The 18,473-nt window shown below is 40.5% G+C and overlaps 1 protein-coding gene across 4 annotated transcripts in view; it reads right to left on the reverse strand.

The window, feature by feature from the left end:
* Positions 1 to 18,473, reverse strand: part of KLHL1 (kelch like family member 1) — a 125,165-nt gene that overhangs the window by 79,256 nt on the left and 27,436 nt on the right. For all 4 annotated transcript variants that reach the window (XM_083501211.1, XM_083501209.1, XM_083501212.1 and 1 more), the window contains exons 3-4: positions 16,302 to 16,438; positions 7,185 to 7,381 (exon numbers count right to left, since the gene is read on the reverse strand). In XM_083501211.1, coding sequence (XP_083357337.1) covers positions 7,185 to 7,381; positions 16,302 to 16,438 — 334 coding nt within the window. The remainder of the gene's footprint in view (positions 1 to 7,184; positions 7,382 to 16,301; positions 16,439 to 18,473) is intronic.

The raw sequence follows: 18,473 nt of genomic DNA on the forward strand, positions 1-18,473 counted from the left end.
TTTTTTTTACTTATCTTTGGCTATATTATTCTCCTCTTTAGGGTGCTTACTTTCCCTTTACATATTCTCAAAAGGTATGTGCTTTATCAGTCATCATCTTAAACCCTTTTCTCTGACTAAATTCCCAGCCTTTCATGTGGCTTTAACCATTTCTACATTATTTTAGTTTTTGGTGTCGCCCCATCCTCTTCTTAAGTTTATATTATTCACTAACAGTGCAATCCAATACATATCTATTCAGACCATTGAGTTCAATGGGACTCACTCCCAGAATAAGTACAGATAAAAGTGCAGCCTTAGTCTCCTTCCCCGTTGCTTTGATGATATCCTTTGCAATGGATTGCATTTCAAATTCTATACTGACCCTTTAATTGGTGCAAAATCCAATATATAATGAGCAATCTGCGACAAGTTCCAGCATGTCTGAGTAACACTGACACTGCTACATTAAAATGGTAAAATTGCTGTTGTACTCAGGTATGGTCTAACTTTAAAAAAAATCTATGAACTGCTCTTCATAAGGACACAACATAGAATAAGCTGCTGGTTTCCTTTCAATCACAGCACTCTGCTTCTTTTTAGACTTTCTCAGCACTCTTCAGATCACTCACGAGCCACTCTGCTGTGGGTTCCATGCTGGGCTCCACATTCTGGGTACTTTCTTTTCTGCAATACTCTTCTCTTCAGCAATTTCAAATGGGGAAAAAATACTTGTGTATTTGTATTTATTGATGCATTTATTAGGACTTTTTAATGCAATTAAACAAAACATGTCCCAACTACATTTTATTCTTTGCAGAATACTTCTCCAGCAACAATAGTGGAATATCCATTATTTTTATCACTGTTGGGGTGAAACCTTGTCTGCCTGGGGATGGTGGGGAAGGAAAAAACCTATCTTATCCTTAAAAAAAATAATACTCTGTACAGGAAGCAGTAGTGCAAAGCAGTGAAACTCAGCTTTTTCAAAAGTTGTCAAGATGGCTAAGCAGGGGGAGATCAGATAGTCTTTCTACTCATAGCCATTTTTAAAATCTGAGTGAGGGCTGGACCCCTAGATTCAAAGTTTGGATGTAACCACACTTTCCAGTAAGAGAGAGCCCCCAGCAAAATTTGACAACACAGAATCATTCAGCACAGTGAAGCATGGGAACAATAGGCTGCTAAACTTTTTAATATCCCATTTAGTCCACTTACAGTGCCCTCTCTACCCCTCTTGCAGATCACACCATTAGTAGGTTTGAATGCTTTACTTACACACTCTAAAGGCCACATTCATGTGTTATAGAGTACAGCAGCAAGAAAAACACAGGTAGGAAATTCTCAGGTTACAAACTACAGAGAAATATTTCTGGGCATGCAGTATGGGCTTGAAACAACCATGCCCAGACGTGATGCATGGGTCAGCTTCACATGGTGGAATAGAATGAACAAAGGAAGCTTCACTTTTTTCTTCACGGGAGGTAAGGGGGCATGACCTAGCCAAGTCTAGGCATACATTAACTAGCCCCAAACATGCTAGTTATACAGTATTTGACTGCAATTTTCCACACATGGAAGGGACCATGATTAATACTTCTGGAATTACCTTGTACCTGTCAGCTGTAATAAAGGCTATATCAGGGAACCCCAGTGTTTCCTTAGTCCCTTCCTCGGGAAAATGGCACTCCCGCAGGCGGTTTTCAGGGTAGCATCAGTGCTGTTTGGAGTCTCCTCATTCTGACGGACACAGAAGCCTTCCACACTAATCATCTGAAGGGCTTTCCATGCTGCTGGCCTCACCCCAGATGCCACATGCTAACCTGGCTTCTCCCCTGACATCCATGCATTGAACATGAATGGCTGCAGCGGGGAAGCCCATGTACACAGGCCTTCATTAAGAGCTGGAAACCTGGTCACATGAGATTCCACCTCCACTGACGTCTACACATGTAGTCTCCCCTGTCGCCATAGCTTTTTTTCAGCTGCAACTCGCTGGAACTCAGTTCTGGCACCTCTGAGGTCAGTGGCGTAGCGTGGGGGATGCAGGGGGGGGGCGGCCGCACGGGGCGCAACATCTGGGGGTTAGGGTTAGGGGGCGCAAATCCACGGGTTAGGGGACGCAAATCCACGGGTTAGGGGGCGCAAATTACTTGCCTTGCCCCGGGTGCTGACAACCCACGCTACGCCACTGTCTGAGGTTGTGCGCCATTGCCATTGTAAGAGAACAAGGTGAGTTCCGGCACTTCTTTTTCTAGAAAAACAGTACTGCCCATTGCAGATGCCCACACTCAGTATGCAAATGTCAGGAGTGAGGTCAAGGAAACTGGGTAACATTTGGAGCAGGGCCAACAGTGCCGCTCTAATGTCCCTTCAATGCATGGATCCCCCTTCAGTTTGTCAATGTGTGCAGGGGGCTGGAGTTGTGGAAACATCCATCACAATGACTCGATTTATCAAGGTACACTGTATCCCCTCTCTCAGCATACAAGTCAGCCCTGGTGTACAGTTTGGGAATCACTAATATAGGAGAACTTGACACTGAAGGGTTTTTGCTTCACATTGCTAATTGCTTCACATCATAAAATAAATGTCTACAAAATTCATGTAGCCCCTTCCTCCTGGCAATTGTAACTGCATAATCCTGAAAGCTATATGGAATTTCACTAGGTACAATATATTGGCATTTCAGTGCTCAGAAACATGTTATTCCTACCAGAAAAGTATATTCTCCAGGGGACACCAGTGGACTCAGCACAACAAATGACTAACACATGTGTATTCATTGCACAAAATCACAAAAGGCTTCGAGGGAAAGAGCTCTCCTTTCGTATCTTTTCAAGTCTCTCAGAGAGGTTTATAAATAAAATTCTTGCCTGGATTTTTGTGGGCTCTCCTTCATTATATATGTTCAAAACTGCACATTTTATTCCATTAGTTTGCTTTCACAGTCTGTGCTGCCTTTTATTGTAGATACTTCCTTTATTTATTTGGTTCCACTACTGTTGAATTATTTAGTTCCAACTGTGTGTACTAAACACCAGATTTCACAAGGTTCAATTTCTCTGCCCTGATGCTTAACTCTAACTTGTCCGTAAGTGTCCTGTTCACTGTAACATATTTATCTTGCTCTAGTATTATGTGGCATGGACCCTATCAGCTTATGAAATTGGAATGTATGACTTCATGAAACTGTCAAAACTGTTCCCCACTTTGCCTATACTAATTAAGCAGGAAAAAATGCTTATGAATATTGTTTTGTGTATTTACTTTTCTTTTATTGCCCTTTCAGCCATCTGGCATCATTCCACCTTTGAAGAAAAAGGCATCCTTATCTCTACAAGACGTCCTTCCTAGTCTTTGTCTAAAAATGCTTGTTGTAATTGTATCATCACAATTTCCACCAGGCTTTTCCTTTAAACAGCCCCAAGAGCTTATTTTCCAGTCCCCACTATGTTTAATACTATAGCTTTGTCATAATATAATATTAAGATAGACAATATATTATTATTATTATTATTATTATTATTATTATACATGGCTATGCATACATTAAATTATAAGCTTATCACATAAAAATACTATCAATTATTGTTATTATTTATTTGTTTATTTATTTATTTAAATAATTTGGAAGTGCCTCATATTCTACAGGTAATTGTAATCTCTAAAAATCATGTAACTATAGCAGCTGAATGAATACCAACTTTTGTAACAGTGCAAGAAGCAGAGGTGCTAGAAACCACTTTGCAATCCAGGAATAAAAATGTGTAGCTGTAGGATTAAAGTGCTCATTTGAATTATACATATTCCGTGAAGACTGTTAATTCCTGAAGGATGTCAGTGAAATTTTGACTTCTGTAGGAAATGGAGCAGAAACGCAAAATCAAACCAACACCACACTGGTAAAATTCCCATTTAAACATTCTTTCTCATAGTTGCTGCTGAAGATCTTTAGCATGTGCAGCCAATTCACAGCAACAGGATTAACATATAAATCCATCTTCTACTTACATCAGCACCTCCAGATGAGGTATTGGCATATGAGTCAACAATGTGAGGCAGCAGCAAAAACAAAACCCAAACCCCTAATGCTATTCTACGTTGTATTAACAGAAGTCTAGTCTCCAAATCAAGGCAAGTAATAGTCCTGCTCTATTCTGCCTTTGTCAGACCACACCTGGAGTACTCTGTCCAGTTCTGGGAACCACAGTTTAAGAAGGATATTAACAATCTGGGACATGAGCAGAGGAGGTGACAAATTTGATCAATTGTCTGGAAACCAAGTGTTATGAGAAATGAATCCACTGCCAGAGGTTGTAAAGCTCCAGCTCCCCCTTTGCGAGTAGCCTGGGTCCCTGAAGACAAGGAGCCAGCAGAGAGTTCTGTCCGCATCTCTGCCTTCCTTGCCTCTTGACTGACATTCCATGATGAGTCCCTCCATCTCTGAAGAGCTGCCAGCCAATCTAAGCATCTGACCAAGAGCCATGCTTGTTCTAATGAATATCTGGCTAGGCAATCACAGCAGCTGCATTTAAGGCTTTGTTTATTACTACAGTAATAATTTCAATCTAGACCAGAAGGAACAGTTCTATATGCAGACAATAAAGTTTAGCCAAATATTACTAATAGTATCAAGTCACAAGGAACAAGTTGGGTGCAGCATAGTTCTATATTTTTATTTTTATTTAATTTTAATTGTTGCATTTGCTTTAAGTTTTGGGTTATAAGTAGTGATACTTCAATACTATGCAATTATGCAATTATGGCTAGATATAGATATGTGCCTTACGCCCAGTCCTGAAACCCCTTTATTATAATTATTATGAGACACTTAATTTCATGTCACAACTAGAACCCAAAGATTCTTTTGTGCACACTCAAACACTGTGGAAATAATCCCATGCGGACATTTTTATAATGGCACAGCATAAATTGTTAAAATGCAATGAAAATAACGAAAGCTTCTCTGTATCTAAAATAATTTTAACTGATCCGAATCAAATTTAGGGGGAGGACTGTAAGTCAGTAGAACAGCACATGTTTTAGATTGAAAAGATCCCAGGTTAGGGTTATGTAGGACTGAGAAAGACTTCCCAGCTTCTGGGAAATGTCTACTCTCAATTACAAGGGCAGCCATCCAGTAGGGACCCGCTGCACACCTGACCTCCCATCAATCATGTCAGTGTGCTTATCAGAAGGGAGGGGAGGATGCGGCAGGGAGGCTGGTGCAGTGCAAACACAGCAGCAGAGTCAATCCAGCACTTTGGCTGCTGCCCCTGCACTGTGCAGCTGCTGGGGGTCAAGGTGCATGTGGTGCCCCTTCCTAGGGGCCATTCATGTGTCAGTACAGACAATACTGAGCTAGATGAATCAATAGTCTGACCACAGGCAGTTTCCTATGATCCTTGAAAGAGCATTTGATAACAGGAGCAATCAAGCTATCTTTTCCCCCTTTTACTGAAGTAAATGCAAACTGAAACTTTGTGGGTGTGAGTGTGTAAAACTATGTGGCTATAAAGGTAAAGGTAAAGGAACCCTGACAGTTAAGGCCAGTCGCAGCCAACTCTGGGGTTGCGGCGCTCATCTCGCTTTACTGGCCGAGAGAGCTGGCGTTTGTCTGCAGACAGCTTCCGGGTCATGTGGCCAGCATGACTAAGCTGCTTCTGGCGAACCAGAGCAGCGCACGGAAACAGCGTTTACCTTCCTGCTGGAGCGGTACCTATTTATCTATTTGTACTTTGATGTGCTTTTGAACTGCTAGGTTGGCTGGAGCTGGGCCTGAACAATGGGAGCTCACCCCGTCACAGGGATTCAAACCATCGACCTTCTGATCGGCAAGTCCAAGAGGCTCAGTGGTTTAGACCACAGCGCCACCCGCGTCCCACGGCTATACTGATATGTATATCAGGTCTTGTGGAGAGCTTTCACCACTACCACCACAACGTCAGGAATCCTGGTGCCTCAGACTCATTTAACTATACACAAGTACTGGTGTCTGTGTATTTTAAATATCTTCACCACCACCCATTCTCCCAGAAAGCTTCACACAACCTCTTAGTCACGTGGTTAGGCTTGAACATGAGATGAACTTCACCACCAGACACAGGATAAAGTTAATATGGGTTCCAGATAGATAGGCCGATCAATCAATAGATTCATACACACACACACAAATATACTGATACTACACATATTGGAGACTTACGGTGCCAGATGAGTTTTGCACCTTATGAGTATGTACTCAAGGGCTATTGCTGCTGACTCTTGCCTCTAAATGGCATCCCCCTCAAGTCAATTATCCAAATGCACCACCCACTAATTACTTCCACACCTCTTCTCCTGAAGCAACTCCTCAACAGTCCAAATTCCAACCGTCTTTCTCCTATAGTTAACTCCCAATGGAGTTTTAATTGTTCAGCTAACCGCAATTTGCCTAATTTGAGCCCTGTCTAGTAAACCTTCAAACAATCTCTCTCTTCTGCCAAAAATGTCACCTAGCAACCACTGTTAAAAGGCTTGTCATGTTGTAACAAAACAGGGCCTCATGGCTATAAGAGAGGTTCCATAACGTATCTTCCTTTTAAACAAAAACATAACCAAACCCACACATATATAACATTTCTCCACAGTACTCTTGGGGTCCTTTGGAAAGCATTTTTCCCCTGCCCTTCCTGTGTCAGAATTTCTAGCAGCCAGAATCCATTGAGACAATAATGGAAAATTCTTATTATAAGATAAAGATGCAAAGGGATCTAACCAGGATGGCAATATACAATGGTGCCGGTTTCTATCTGTACCCATGCAGCCGCCCACAAAGGGTTATTATTACACTTTTTCTATTTACTTGGCTGAAAGAACAGATATATTAAATTGGGATGAGATAAGTCTGCTTTGAAATCACCAAATCAGAATACACAGGTTTATCTAACCATTGAGTTAAACAATAAATAAAGAACATGAAATTTCAATCAAGGAAATAAGTCTGTTATATATAATCATTTGAATGAGCAGATAGTGGATTAATCAAACTATCTAGTTCTTAATGCTATATTTTTGCAATCTATAATATTTTCTATAAAACATACTACATAAGAAGGTATGAAGAAACAAAACAAAAACATAAGAAAAGATCTGAATGCTAGCGAAATCTTTGCCCCCTTTGCCTCTGCACTCCTCTGATAAGGTATGTTGAACTGCCTTACCATGGTATAGCTGTGAGCCACTTTCATAAGCTCTGTGCATCCTTGAGCATCTGCAAATGCCCGGATTCCCAAACAGTTAGATGGATGTAAAAGCTTCATGAGAAAATGACAGCACACTTCAACTACTTGAGGGAGCTGAAGGAGACACGCAGCTGCCAGGAGGTTTTCAATGGTATCTTCCTTAAGTTCCAAGCAACCTGTACAAGAGATTAAGACACACATGCAATTTTTGCTACTCATATGTGTGCATCACTTAAACAAATAAAGCCAATTGCAATTGCGATTGAGAAAGAAGCAAGAGGGGGGAAATACATAACCATTATGAAAGCAGATGAAAAATAGAAAAACTTCACACGATTACTGAGTCGTCAGCATGCTTGTGTTGGGAAAGTTTTAGAAGAAAATTTAATACTGCCCCCTTCTTCTCTGCACTCCTCAATTACGTCTCCTTTATTAGGCATCAGTTCTCCAAAAGAGTAGCATTGCGCAGCTGGTTCACTGCAGCATAGAAGAATCTGGCATACAATATTACCCTGTGGTAATATTGCATTGCACTATAAAACAAATCATACATTTGAAGTATTGAGTAATCTATTCCTGTGAGATCGGTATCCTAATTTTTCTTTCACTGGATGGAGGACTGACACCATAATAGCTTTGTTTTAATCAGATTTATATAGTGGATACTAGATGGATTCAAAAGCATGTACTGTAATTGCTAAATCAGCTTACAGCCTTTAACCACAAGAGCTTGTGCGTCCAGTGAGGCAGCCTTGAGTCTATATGTGGACTCACTGTAAATCCAAGCGGTAACAATAATAAATTAGGTACAAACATCATACTAATGTAGGTTCTTACCAGAACCAGTGTGCTGTAGTGGTTAGAGTGTCAGACTAAGACCTGGGTTCCAGTGGCGTAGCATGGGGGGGTGCAGGGGGGCCCGGCCGCACCGGGCGCAACATCTGGGGGTTAGGGTTAGGGGGCGCAAATCCACGGGTTAGGGGGTGCAAATTACTTGCCTTGCCCCGGGTCCTGACAACCCACGCTACGCCACTGCTGGGTTCTAGTTCCCTCTCAACTAGGAAGCTCAGTCTCTCAGCCTAACCTCCATCTTACGGTTGCTGTGAAGATAAAGTAGAAGGGGGGCTACCTTGAGGTCTTTGGAGGAAAAGTGGGATAGAGAAATAATAATAATAATAATAATAATAATAATAATAATAATAATAAATTTAAGTGATTGCAGATTGAGATGAATGCAGCATGTCACCTGGGGGAGCAAGTTATGAATGGTTCAACACATTTTTGAAGGGGATTGAGAAGGCTGAAAAGGGGTTCTAATCTTCTACACATTTTCAAAGTAACTATGTCATCAACAGGATACTGGAAATCAAAGCCAAACTGATAGCAGATTCTTATTCTGTCTGACAGTCACTTTATCTTGCCCAGGACTAACAACCACACTGCCACTACCACACAGAGATACATTAAAACAAAAGGCAAAAGAAATACATTGAAAACATCCCACCCATTTCTGAAAAAAACACAAACAGTTAAAGGCCATAGAGGAAAGTTTTTGCCTGGCTCCTAAAAATATGTAATGATGGTGTTAGGAGAGTCTCCCTGAGGAGAGCATTCCACAAACAGGGAGCCACCACAGAAAAGGCCCATTCTCGTGGAACCACCCTTCAGACTTCACATGGGGGAGAAACACAAAGAAGGGCCTCAGATGAGGATTGCAGGCTGTTTAACAGGCCATTTAAAAGGCACACGTTCTGTTGCTTTGCATGGGAGAAACAACTAAACACCTGTGGTATGTAAAGTGTTTTCCTTCTAAGCAGATGGGCCTTCCAAGGTGTCAGAATTGCCAAATTTATGACAGATTGGGTAAAAGATTCCTATTTTAGATGCAATGGAAAAAGTCACCCATGCAATGAACTCCCCATTGCTTTCAATGGGAGACCCAGATCCTCTTATCCTGCCTGAAATGTCTGTGTTTTGCATACAATTGGCATGCTTTTGGCCCTCCAAAGGATCAGACCTACCAAACTGTAGATGGAACAAAATATTTCTCATTTTTAAATAATTCCTAATGTATATTAATGATCTCTCTCTACCTTCCTCTCCCCGCTCTTCCTTTCTCTGGCCTATATGAAGGCTGTTCCAGAGTGTTACATTTCTTCATCTCAACTGTAACAAATGGGGAAATGAATCCAAGAACTATAATATTTTTGTTTCATTCCCAATTTCAATTTCCATTCATTTTAATTATGAAAATTAATGAAGTAAATTGGCTCATTTTGTTTAGTTTTTCATTAATTTAAAAAACATGAAGTGAATGGATTCATGCTGTTGATTTTTTATTCATTTTAAAAACAAATGCATACTCTCTATAGTGGGGTAATAGAGCTGGGGGGGGGGGAGAGAGAGAGAGAAATCACATATGGCAATCCATGCATTCCTTTGGTGTCAGATAGTAAATTGGTAGAGTCTTAAAAAGTCTGGGACACAAATTTTCATGGCCCTCCAGCAGCTATGGTGGCTCATTTACCAAAAGTAACGTTAACTCTGAAAGTATGTACAGTGGTACCTCGGGTTAAGAATTTACATCTGGAGGTCCGTTCTTAACATGAAACTGTTCTTAACCTGAGGTACCACTTTAGCTAATGGGGCCTTCTGCTGTCACCGCCATGCAATTTCTGTTCTCATCCTGAAGCAAAGTTCTTAACCAGAGGTACTATTTCTGGGTTAGTGGAGTCTGTAACCTGAAGCATCTGTAACCCGAGGTACCACTGTATTCGATTCTAACCAAACTAAGCCTCCTGGTGTGTATTTTGCTCTAGAGGGCTTAGTTTGGTCAGAATCAATTATACACTTCCAGAGTTAACACTAAATATATTACTTATGGTAAATGGTTGTGCATTGGTTGCCAGATGTGAAATATATTGACATTATTTTCAGCTCTCCTACCCCACTCCTAGAATAAAGAGCTCATGCATACTTCCTTTTGCGACATGCTTTCCAGGCACAGGTCTATGTTTTAAAGCACCATGTCCAAGCAGATTTTCTTGTTCCAGTGCTTTTCCTGGGAAAACCCACAAAATCTGAGCAAATGTCAATCCATGGAACACCTGATTGCATTTTGCTCCAATTCAGCGGAAAACTGTGGGTGTTCCTGGGGAAAGTTCCAGGACAAAAAAAAAAACCCTGCTTGAACATGCAGCTTTGAAGCCTGGACCTGTGCCTAGAAATGGATCACAAAAGGAAGTCTGGGTGAGCCCAAAGTCTAAGTCAGGGACATGAAATGGTCAGAAACAATTTTAGCCAAATAAGAGCCAATATGTGTTATATATATATATACACACACACACACACACACACACACACCCGTATGTGTGTGTGTGTGTGTGTGTGTGTGTGTGTGTGTATAAATGTTTGGTTTTGTAACAGTAAGGCTTTAAAGCTGGGTATAATAAAGGGGGGTGAGATACACGTCAGGAAAGGAGACAATGTGTACTGGGCATGTTAAGAAAGTAAACCTATTGAGTACTCACAGATGTTAATAATTTTCTCATTTTTTTGCAATTACCAAGAAACCATTTAATTTTAATCGGATCACTACAGCATAAATTAGGCTAATCACAAGTGTGATGCTCAGCTTCCCACAGCTATAGTTCAGCTGTCCACCCCCATATTTAAAAGTCCTTGACTGGGACAACCTGACTAGAACAACAAACTTGGTTTGTTGAGGAAACTTACAGTTCTACCCTAAATTAGTCTTCATTCAATGACTCATATAAAGCAAATACCAGATAGAGCAGGGATAAGAACTATTGTAGTCAACGCATCAAATGACTTACCACACAAGTAACAAGCCTCACAAGAGGTCATTGGTGGGGGTGCTGTGACTTTTCTAATCAATGAAGAGGAACTGGAATCTTCCATTAATCTCCTCCTCTGACCTTACACTGCTTGTGTGAATGGGTCTTCACCTTGCAGCGGTAAGCCAGGGCAAGGGAACATCACCTCACAGCGAACACAACAATTTCAACATGGGCTGTAAGCTGCAGTTGAACCAGTGCTTTGTGTTACCCCACCCCCCTTACTTATGAAATGGATGATAGGAGTGAGACGTCTATTACCAATATAGTGGCGGCAGTGAACAGTTCCAGAGATTTGTAAGTGCCTATTGTTTCCCCACGTCCACTGGGTAGAATAGTAAATGACAATGAGGCATGAGAAAGAGTGACTTGTGTACAGTAATGAACTTCTTTACAGCACCTGCAGATACAGAGAGAGAATGAATGAATGGATGGATAAATGTATGAACGCACAGCAGGGTAAAATGAATGCAAATACATCATTAAAAGGGGCTAAAACAATGTTTATAATCTGGGAAAAAATGAGACAGATGTGAAATGGGAATACCTGTGGCTTGCGCTACCATTGAGTACCTCACTTAAACTTCTTGGCAGCAGTTGGGAGCTCTGATAGGTAATTACAGATTCCTCTCAGACAAAATCTTGAAAAGGTTGCCTGCAAGTATCCTTCACATGTAATTGGTAATCTTGCCTTCAGTTTTGTCAGACTACAGTATATGTGTATTAAAGGAATGAAAGAGATTGCAGGAAAAAAATTATTGTACCGGAAATACTTAGGAAAAAGATATACTAAAATACTACTTTTATTACCTTCTCCTCTTTGTGTGTCTTTTACCATTCACTAAAGACCTGACCAGGCAATACATTTACATAAATCTAAGTCTGTGTGGGGAGGAAAAGGGATTGCACTTGCTAGTTCCAGCCTGGGTATTCATTGTGCAGAGTCCCTGTGAACAGGCTCTGCTGGCACATTCCGTACCCTTAAAAACATGCAAATCCCATTGCCTTGGTTCTATACATAAGTTTGGGTTGATGCACTATTGGGGAGTGGGCAGCGGAAGAATAATGTGCAACCCTTTGCTCAGGCTCATGAAGGCTCATCCACATAGTGATAAACCATGGTTTAGTGCAGTGGCGTAGCGTGGGGGTGCAGGGGGGGGCCGGCCACACCGGGCGCAACATCTGGGGGTTAGGGGGCACAAATCCACGGGTTAGGGGGCGCAAATTACTTGCCTTGCCCCGGGTGCTGACAACCCACGCTACGCCACTGGTTTAGTGGTTTGTTCAGTACACATGTTTCTACACAGCTGCATGCTAACTTTCTATGTTCAGGGACTAAGTCCTTCTGGAATATTAATGCTTGAGGAAATGTAGTTCAAGTGGTGCATTGGGAAATATTCCCAATGTAACTCTGGCCCTATTCCAGCCATGGATAGCCTGATGTCAGGCTGGTGGGGCCTGGTCCTACCAGCATGGCAACCAAAATACAAAGAAGCAAGCATGCATAATATTCAGATTGTTTAGCCTTTGCCAAGGGAGAAACAGAAACAAGTCATAGATCTAAAAAAATTAAAGTTTTTAACTAAAAGAATACTGAAACAGAAATTAACTGGGAAATTACAAGGATTTCCTAGGAAAAAGAGAAATGGCGAGGGAGAGATGGGAGAAGGAGAGATTGTGGGGTGAGCTGTTGACACAAATGCACAGTACGGCTTTAGCCTGAACAAGATGAAGGTGGGAGAGTGGGGTTGTTGCAGGAATGAGAAAAAAGGCAGGAACATTGGGTTAGAGAGGGGAGGAGAATGATTACATTGAGGACCTCTTTGAAGACAACAAAAAGGATGATTATCTCGGGTTGTGTGTGAGACAGATGCCAGTCATCATCTCAGTTGCCTGGGTAGCACTCAGGGGAATAACAGACTAGAGGGGCGAAGGAGCAGCACAACTCAGCAACATAGAAAGGCAGGGTTAGTGTGCCCAAGCACTTACAGACTTGGGATTTAAAGAACTCATAAACCAGGTATGGGAAACCTTTGGCACTTCAGATATTGATGAACTACAACCTCCGCCATCCATGGCCACTGGCCATGCTTCCTGGATTGGAATTGTACTTCAACAACACCTGAAGGGACAAAGGTTCCCCACGCCTGCTATAAGGAAAGGGGGTGGCCCTGGGAGATTGTTTCCAGGCGGTACAAAGCAAGTATGTTTGTCCTCGGCTTGATTAACAAGGGAGGAGGGGAGGGGTTGTAAGTGACTGAGGTTTTCTTAAAGTGGCTATAGTACGCTATATTGTGAGAATGCCTTTCCTCTTACAAGGTTTCTGGACAGCCAATAGGTGTACAGTGAAGAATCATTATATTATGGAGAGAAGCAGACTGATAATTATATCCTCAGGAAGTACCACACAGGGGTGAGCAACCTCAGGCCCAGGGACATTCTCCAGCTGCCATACATTGGGGTGGCCTACATTCAATTTGGTCAGTAATAATCTGTGCAAGCCTGCTTTAAATTAATGTCCTATTGCTTTGTATGCAACCAAAGATACAGTTTTTATCAATACAAAGCAAATGATGGGCCCCTTAAAGTATTACAGAATCTTGGCCTTTTTGAATCTATAAATGTTTACAACAAAATCATAAAAAGGAAGTTCAGCAAACTGCATGTATCTCTGCATTACAGTTCCATTACAAACAAGTTTACAACCAGTGCTTGGGTGGCAGGATATTTTTGACACAATCCCATTATGAATACTAATATTATTTGTGTCACCTTGATAAGCACTAAGTATAAACAACTTCTGAAATCGTACAAAGGACAATATATAATAATATATACAAGGTGTTCAAAGTATTTTAACCCTAAGGAAAGATGCATTCAGAATCTGACCTGTTCCTGTATCTGCCATCTAAAACATTTGAAGGTACCAGATTTAACTAAAACTTTGTAAAAACCATTCTCTCAATTTCTGCAAACCCTTAATATAGCTAGGTGGAACAAAAGGAGTGCAATGGAAATTCTTATACAATGGTGCTATTTTAGAAACCATTGCAAATGAAGTTGCTTTATTCATCTGTATGAGTGCGTCAAAGAGTCTGCTTCAAAAGCTTCCTGGCAAGCTCAATTCCCAAACTCTTTTTATATCATACAGATAAGGCTAGTTTCACCACTAGGATGAAACGACCCTCTTCCAAGAGTTATTGTTTATCTCCTCCAAGTGTTCTCTAAGAGACACCAGGGCTGGCTAATGATACTTTTATTTTATTTATTTTATTTTATTTTAGCTCTCCACTTGATTTCCTTTATTATTATTTTTTAAAGATTTTTATTAAAGTTTCAAAGGTTATATAAAAACAAGACAAAACAATAATACAAACAAACAAATAAAACAAACACAAGTATAATTTTAATCCCTTATTTTCTTGTAACTTACTTCCCCGACTTCCTCATACCTCCCCTTTCTGTATTCCAATTTCCAATTATTAATTTAGCAAATCCTCTCCCTTATTGTCCAATTAAATTTTTAACCTTTCTTTTCTTTTTACTTAATCATTACAGCTAGAAACCCCATAATTTCTAAGCCAACATTATTCTAACTTTCATGGCTAATGATACTTTTAACCCATGTTACATGTAGGCCAGTTCTGAGATGTCAGAACTTAAAGGTATATATAGCTGGACAGCATTTTTCTCTGCGGTATATGGAGTCCAATCCAGAGATTCTTGTGCTTAACAACCGGCTGATGGTCTGCCCAGAGCAAAGAGTTTATTGTCACTATCAATTCTTACAGCACTGGCCACATCTTGAAGGGAAAGCTTGGATTCAGATAATCTGTCACTGAACATGTGTCCCCCAACACCTGGACCTCTCCTTTGATGAGAAAATCCAGATGGGTGGTACACAAATGAAAACCTATTTGAATAGTCAGATAGATGTTGCCCTATTGGGTGAAGATTTATTCTCCTCTGCATATTAAAACGTACATATATTTTAAACTAGCCACTCTTGGTTAGCTAAGTAATTGGCATTCTGGGGGAAAATAAGCATAAATTGCTGCAATATGTTATTTATACATTTGCATAATACATACCATGTGAATTAAAGTGGCAATCCTAATGAAACAGTAATTTCATTTATGTTGTAATGAAAACTCTGTATTGAGTTATCATAGTAAAACTACATAGAGTAATCCCATTATAATAAGGGAATGTTTTAACAAATACCTTAATATTCAATTAAAACACTTAATGGAAGTGGGAAATTTAGTTAACATAAACATTACAATGTATATGTGTGTGTGTATGTGTGCGCGCACACACATTGTTTCTTCCTCAGACTAAACATGTTTTGCTTTAGAGATATTCATTACATACTGAAGTTTTAATTTATTTTGCTGAGGGTGCTGCTTGGTCAGAGATACATTAAAATTTCATTGTCAATAAATGCATGCAATTTGGCAGTTTAATTTTCTACTCATCTTCCTAATACCCTCCTCCTCTAAGGATAGTATGCTTTATTTAAGCTAAAACCTTATCAGTTCGGTGCAGAGCTTGACATTCTGCTTGTAACCACGTACATTTGTGAAAGTCTCATGTATTTTTTATACTTCAGTGAACAGGGTGTATTTCCTGTATCATCTCAGGATACTAATAAGGGTCTAACTGCACATTACACACCAACATATGTAGCAGTTCACTGGCATTAAAAACCAATGATTCTATCCCAGTTCTGGAAGATGCAATTTAGAGTAGACATGGGGCAGGCTAACCCCTTTCCCGCTCCAAACTATAGCATCAACCACACACACACACACACACACACACGTACACATCACAACACATCTGATCAAGCATTCTGAAACACTGCATACTTCTTTGGAGAAGGTCCATGCGCACATGCACAAAGCAAACCTGCAATAAGACCAACAACTCCTAGACCTCAAAAGGGTGACTGGCTCAGGTTGTTAAGGGTCAAGGGCATCATTCCCTCCCACAACCACACACAACAATTGCTGATAACCAAAGGCCCTCCCACATGTTAATTACAACTATTAATTCCTCTCCAGCGCACAGGCAACTCCAACAAAGAGCATGGGGCACATAAATATTACAAAGACATGGCATTCAACTTTCCCTCATCTTTTTGCAATTCTTTGCACTTACTATGGTTCAGATGTGTCTATGTGGTTAAAGAAGTTTCCATTTAAGAAAATATAATTTAGTGCATATTATTCCATACCTGTGTATGCAAACTGAACAAGATCCCAGAGTGCACTTGGGTCAATGCCTTCCATTTTGATTTCCTCTTGCTTGGCTTCACAAACATCACTTGTAAACATGGCAGCAAAGTAATCAGAAACAGAACTGAGAACAAGTCTGGGAAAAGAAAAGAAGATCACAAGTATTAATTAATCCATTACATTTCACATTAACTGTTAAACAGTCCTGTTCTTAATGTGCTCACCTAGAAGCAACCAGCTGTATGCAAATATGCAGTCAACAAGGTAATGATGGACCAATGATGGACCCATATTGAGGATGATGGAAGTCCCAATATATGGAAGAATTTTATTTTATATGTAAAAATTTCTTTGTATGTGAGGTGATTTATTTATTTTTGTTCTTCTGTGGGGGAGGGTTTTAATATATAAAATCAATAAAGATTTTAAAAAAATTAAAAATAGAGTAGCTACTCTCCACCCCTGCTTTAAGAAAATGAAATGTTAAAAAACAACGTCATGGAAATCAAGCACACTAGTTTGACTCAGATGGCAATCCTATGCGCGGTTATCTAGGATTAGGACCACCGTATGCATGGATAGGATCTCACTTTAAGAAAGGTTAATATTTCATGAAAATCAATCAATTTAAAAGTAACATTTAAAAACTACACATCACCACACACCAAAATTAGTAACACATTGGTTATTTTGATTTAAGGTCAATCAATGTCAAACAGCTATCAAAGAATAAGCATTAGCAGGTCAAGGAATGTTGGTACCACACAAACAATAATAGCGTTCCATTTGTCCTGTGATGGAAGGAATAGTTAGAGAGTTCCCTGCCTGAACTCAATCTTAGCTCCTGAATGGTATCATTCTTTCCATGATTCAATGCTGGGAGAAGAAGAGTCCTGCTGTTGAATGTGAGAATGGGACCTGGAAGGTTTGAAACTTCTAGAATAATAATGCTCGCTGTATCTCAGAGGTGAAGAAGGTGCCTGTAAAGCTTTGTAGGTCTGTCTCTCTAGATTGACTACACGAAAAAGAGTAGTGTCTCCCATTGTCTCTAGGAGACAACTGCCCCATTCTGTGATAGACTATGCACTAAGAATATCTTTGGGGTAGGTCCTTGCTAAGTGGTGGTCAGATATCTTCAACCCAGTCTACAAAATCGAGTTGGCTATATTTGCCCTCAGTCACCAGAATGCGTGGCAGGGGAGAATGTCAAGCATCTTCATGACCCCCAAAGCTGGGCTCAGAAATACAGCCCTCCCCTGATGTGGGCATTACCTTGCATTTCTGTAGCGGGAGAAGGGTCTTGGCCATATACATAGCCATGACAGTGACTCCAGACCCATTCAACAAAGACTGGAGCAGGATGAGACCTAAGTGAGGCTACTTTCTCACGCCAAACTGCAGCCGGAGTATGTTGGGAGGCACCTGATTCATGGCAGCCTGAGCATCCAGACAGGGGCCTCATGCTGGAGTTCACTTAGCAGGAAAAGACCCATTTTTCCTGGAGCAAGTTGCCAAAACAAAGGTCTGGGTTTCTCTTAAACATATATTTCATATGTACATAAAAATATTTTACTCAGATTTTTTTTTTGTGCGAGCAGCAATTTTTTTAAAAAAAACCCACATTGGTGAACTACTACCACAGCTAGTGTTTAACCATGTGAAACATGAAGTGAAAGTTGCCTCATAATTAATCTTAATTCTGAGAAATGACATCCTATTAAATCATCCAATATTCAAAAGGAAAATAAGGATGCCTTTGGACTCACTGAATTCACAATGAACTGTTGCTTTCTGCACCTCAGAGGGCTGCAGGTGGTGCTAAATCTTGGCACTGAGGCATGTTGACCTATTCAGCAGAAAGGTCAGTTGTCTCCTGGATGTCATTTTCTTCTTTTCAATTCCTGCTATGCTACAGGAATAAACTAATGAACCTTGTTTCCTCCATGGAGTGTTGCATGCTATATGCAGCCCAAAGATAATCCATCATTTCACAAAATACTTTGATCCAACTTTTCGAAGCCAGCATTTAATTAAACCTACTACTTCCACGTGCACTATCCAGGGCGTTGCAAGATCTGAGCAATTGGAAAATTTACCACAATTCCTTGTTTCCCAAGGAAAAGTTAACTTTTCAAGTGACCTAAGTTTCCCTCCACCCTGACCCCACCTGG

Source organism: Podarcis liolepis (genome assembly GCF_965112155.1).
Source record: "Podarcis liolepis genome assembly, chromosome: 4".
In the NCBI taxonomy this organism is placed as follows: Eukaryota; Metazoa; Chordata; class Lepidosauria; order Squamata; family Lacertidae; genus Podarcis; species Podarcis liolepis.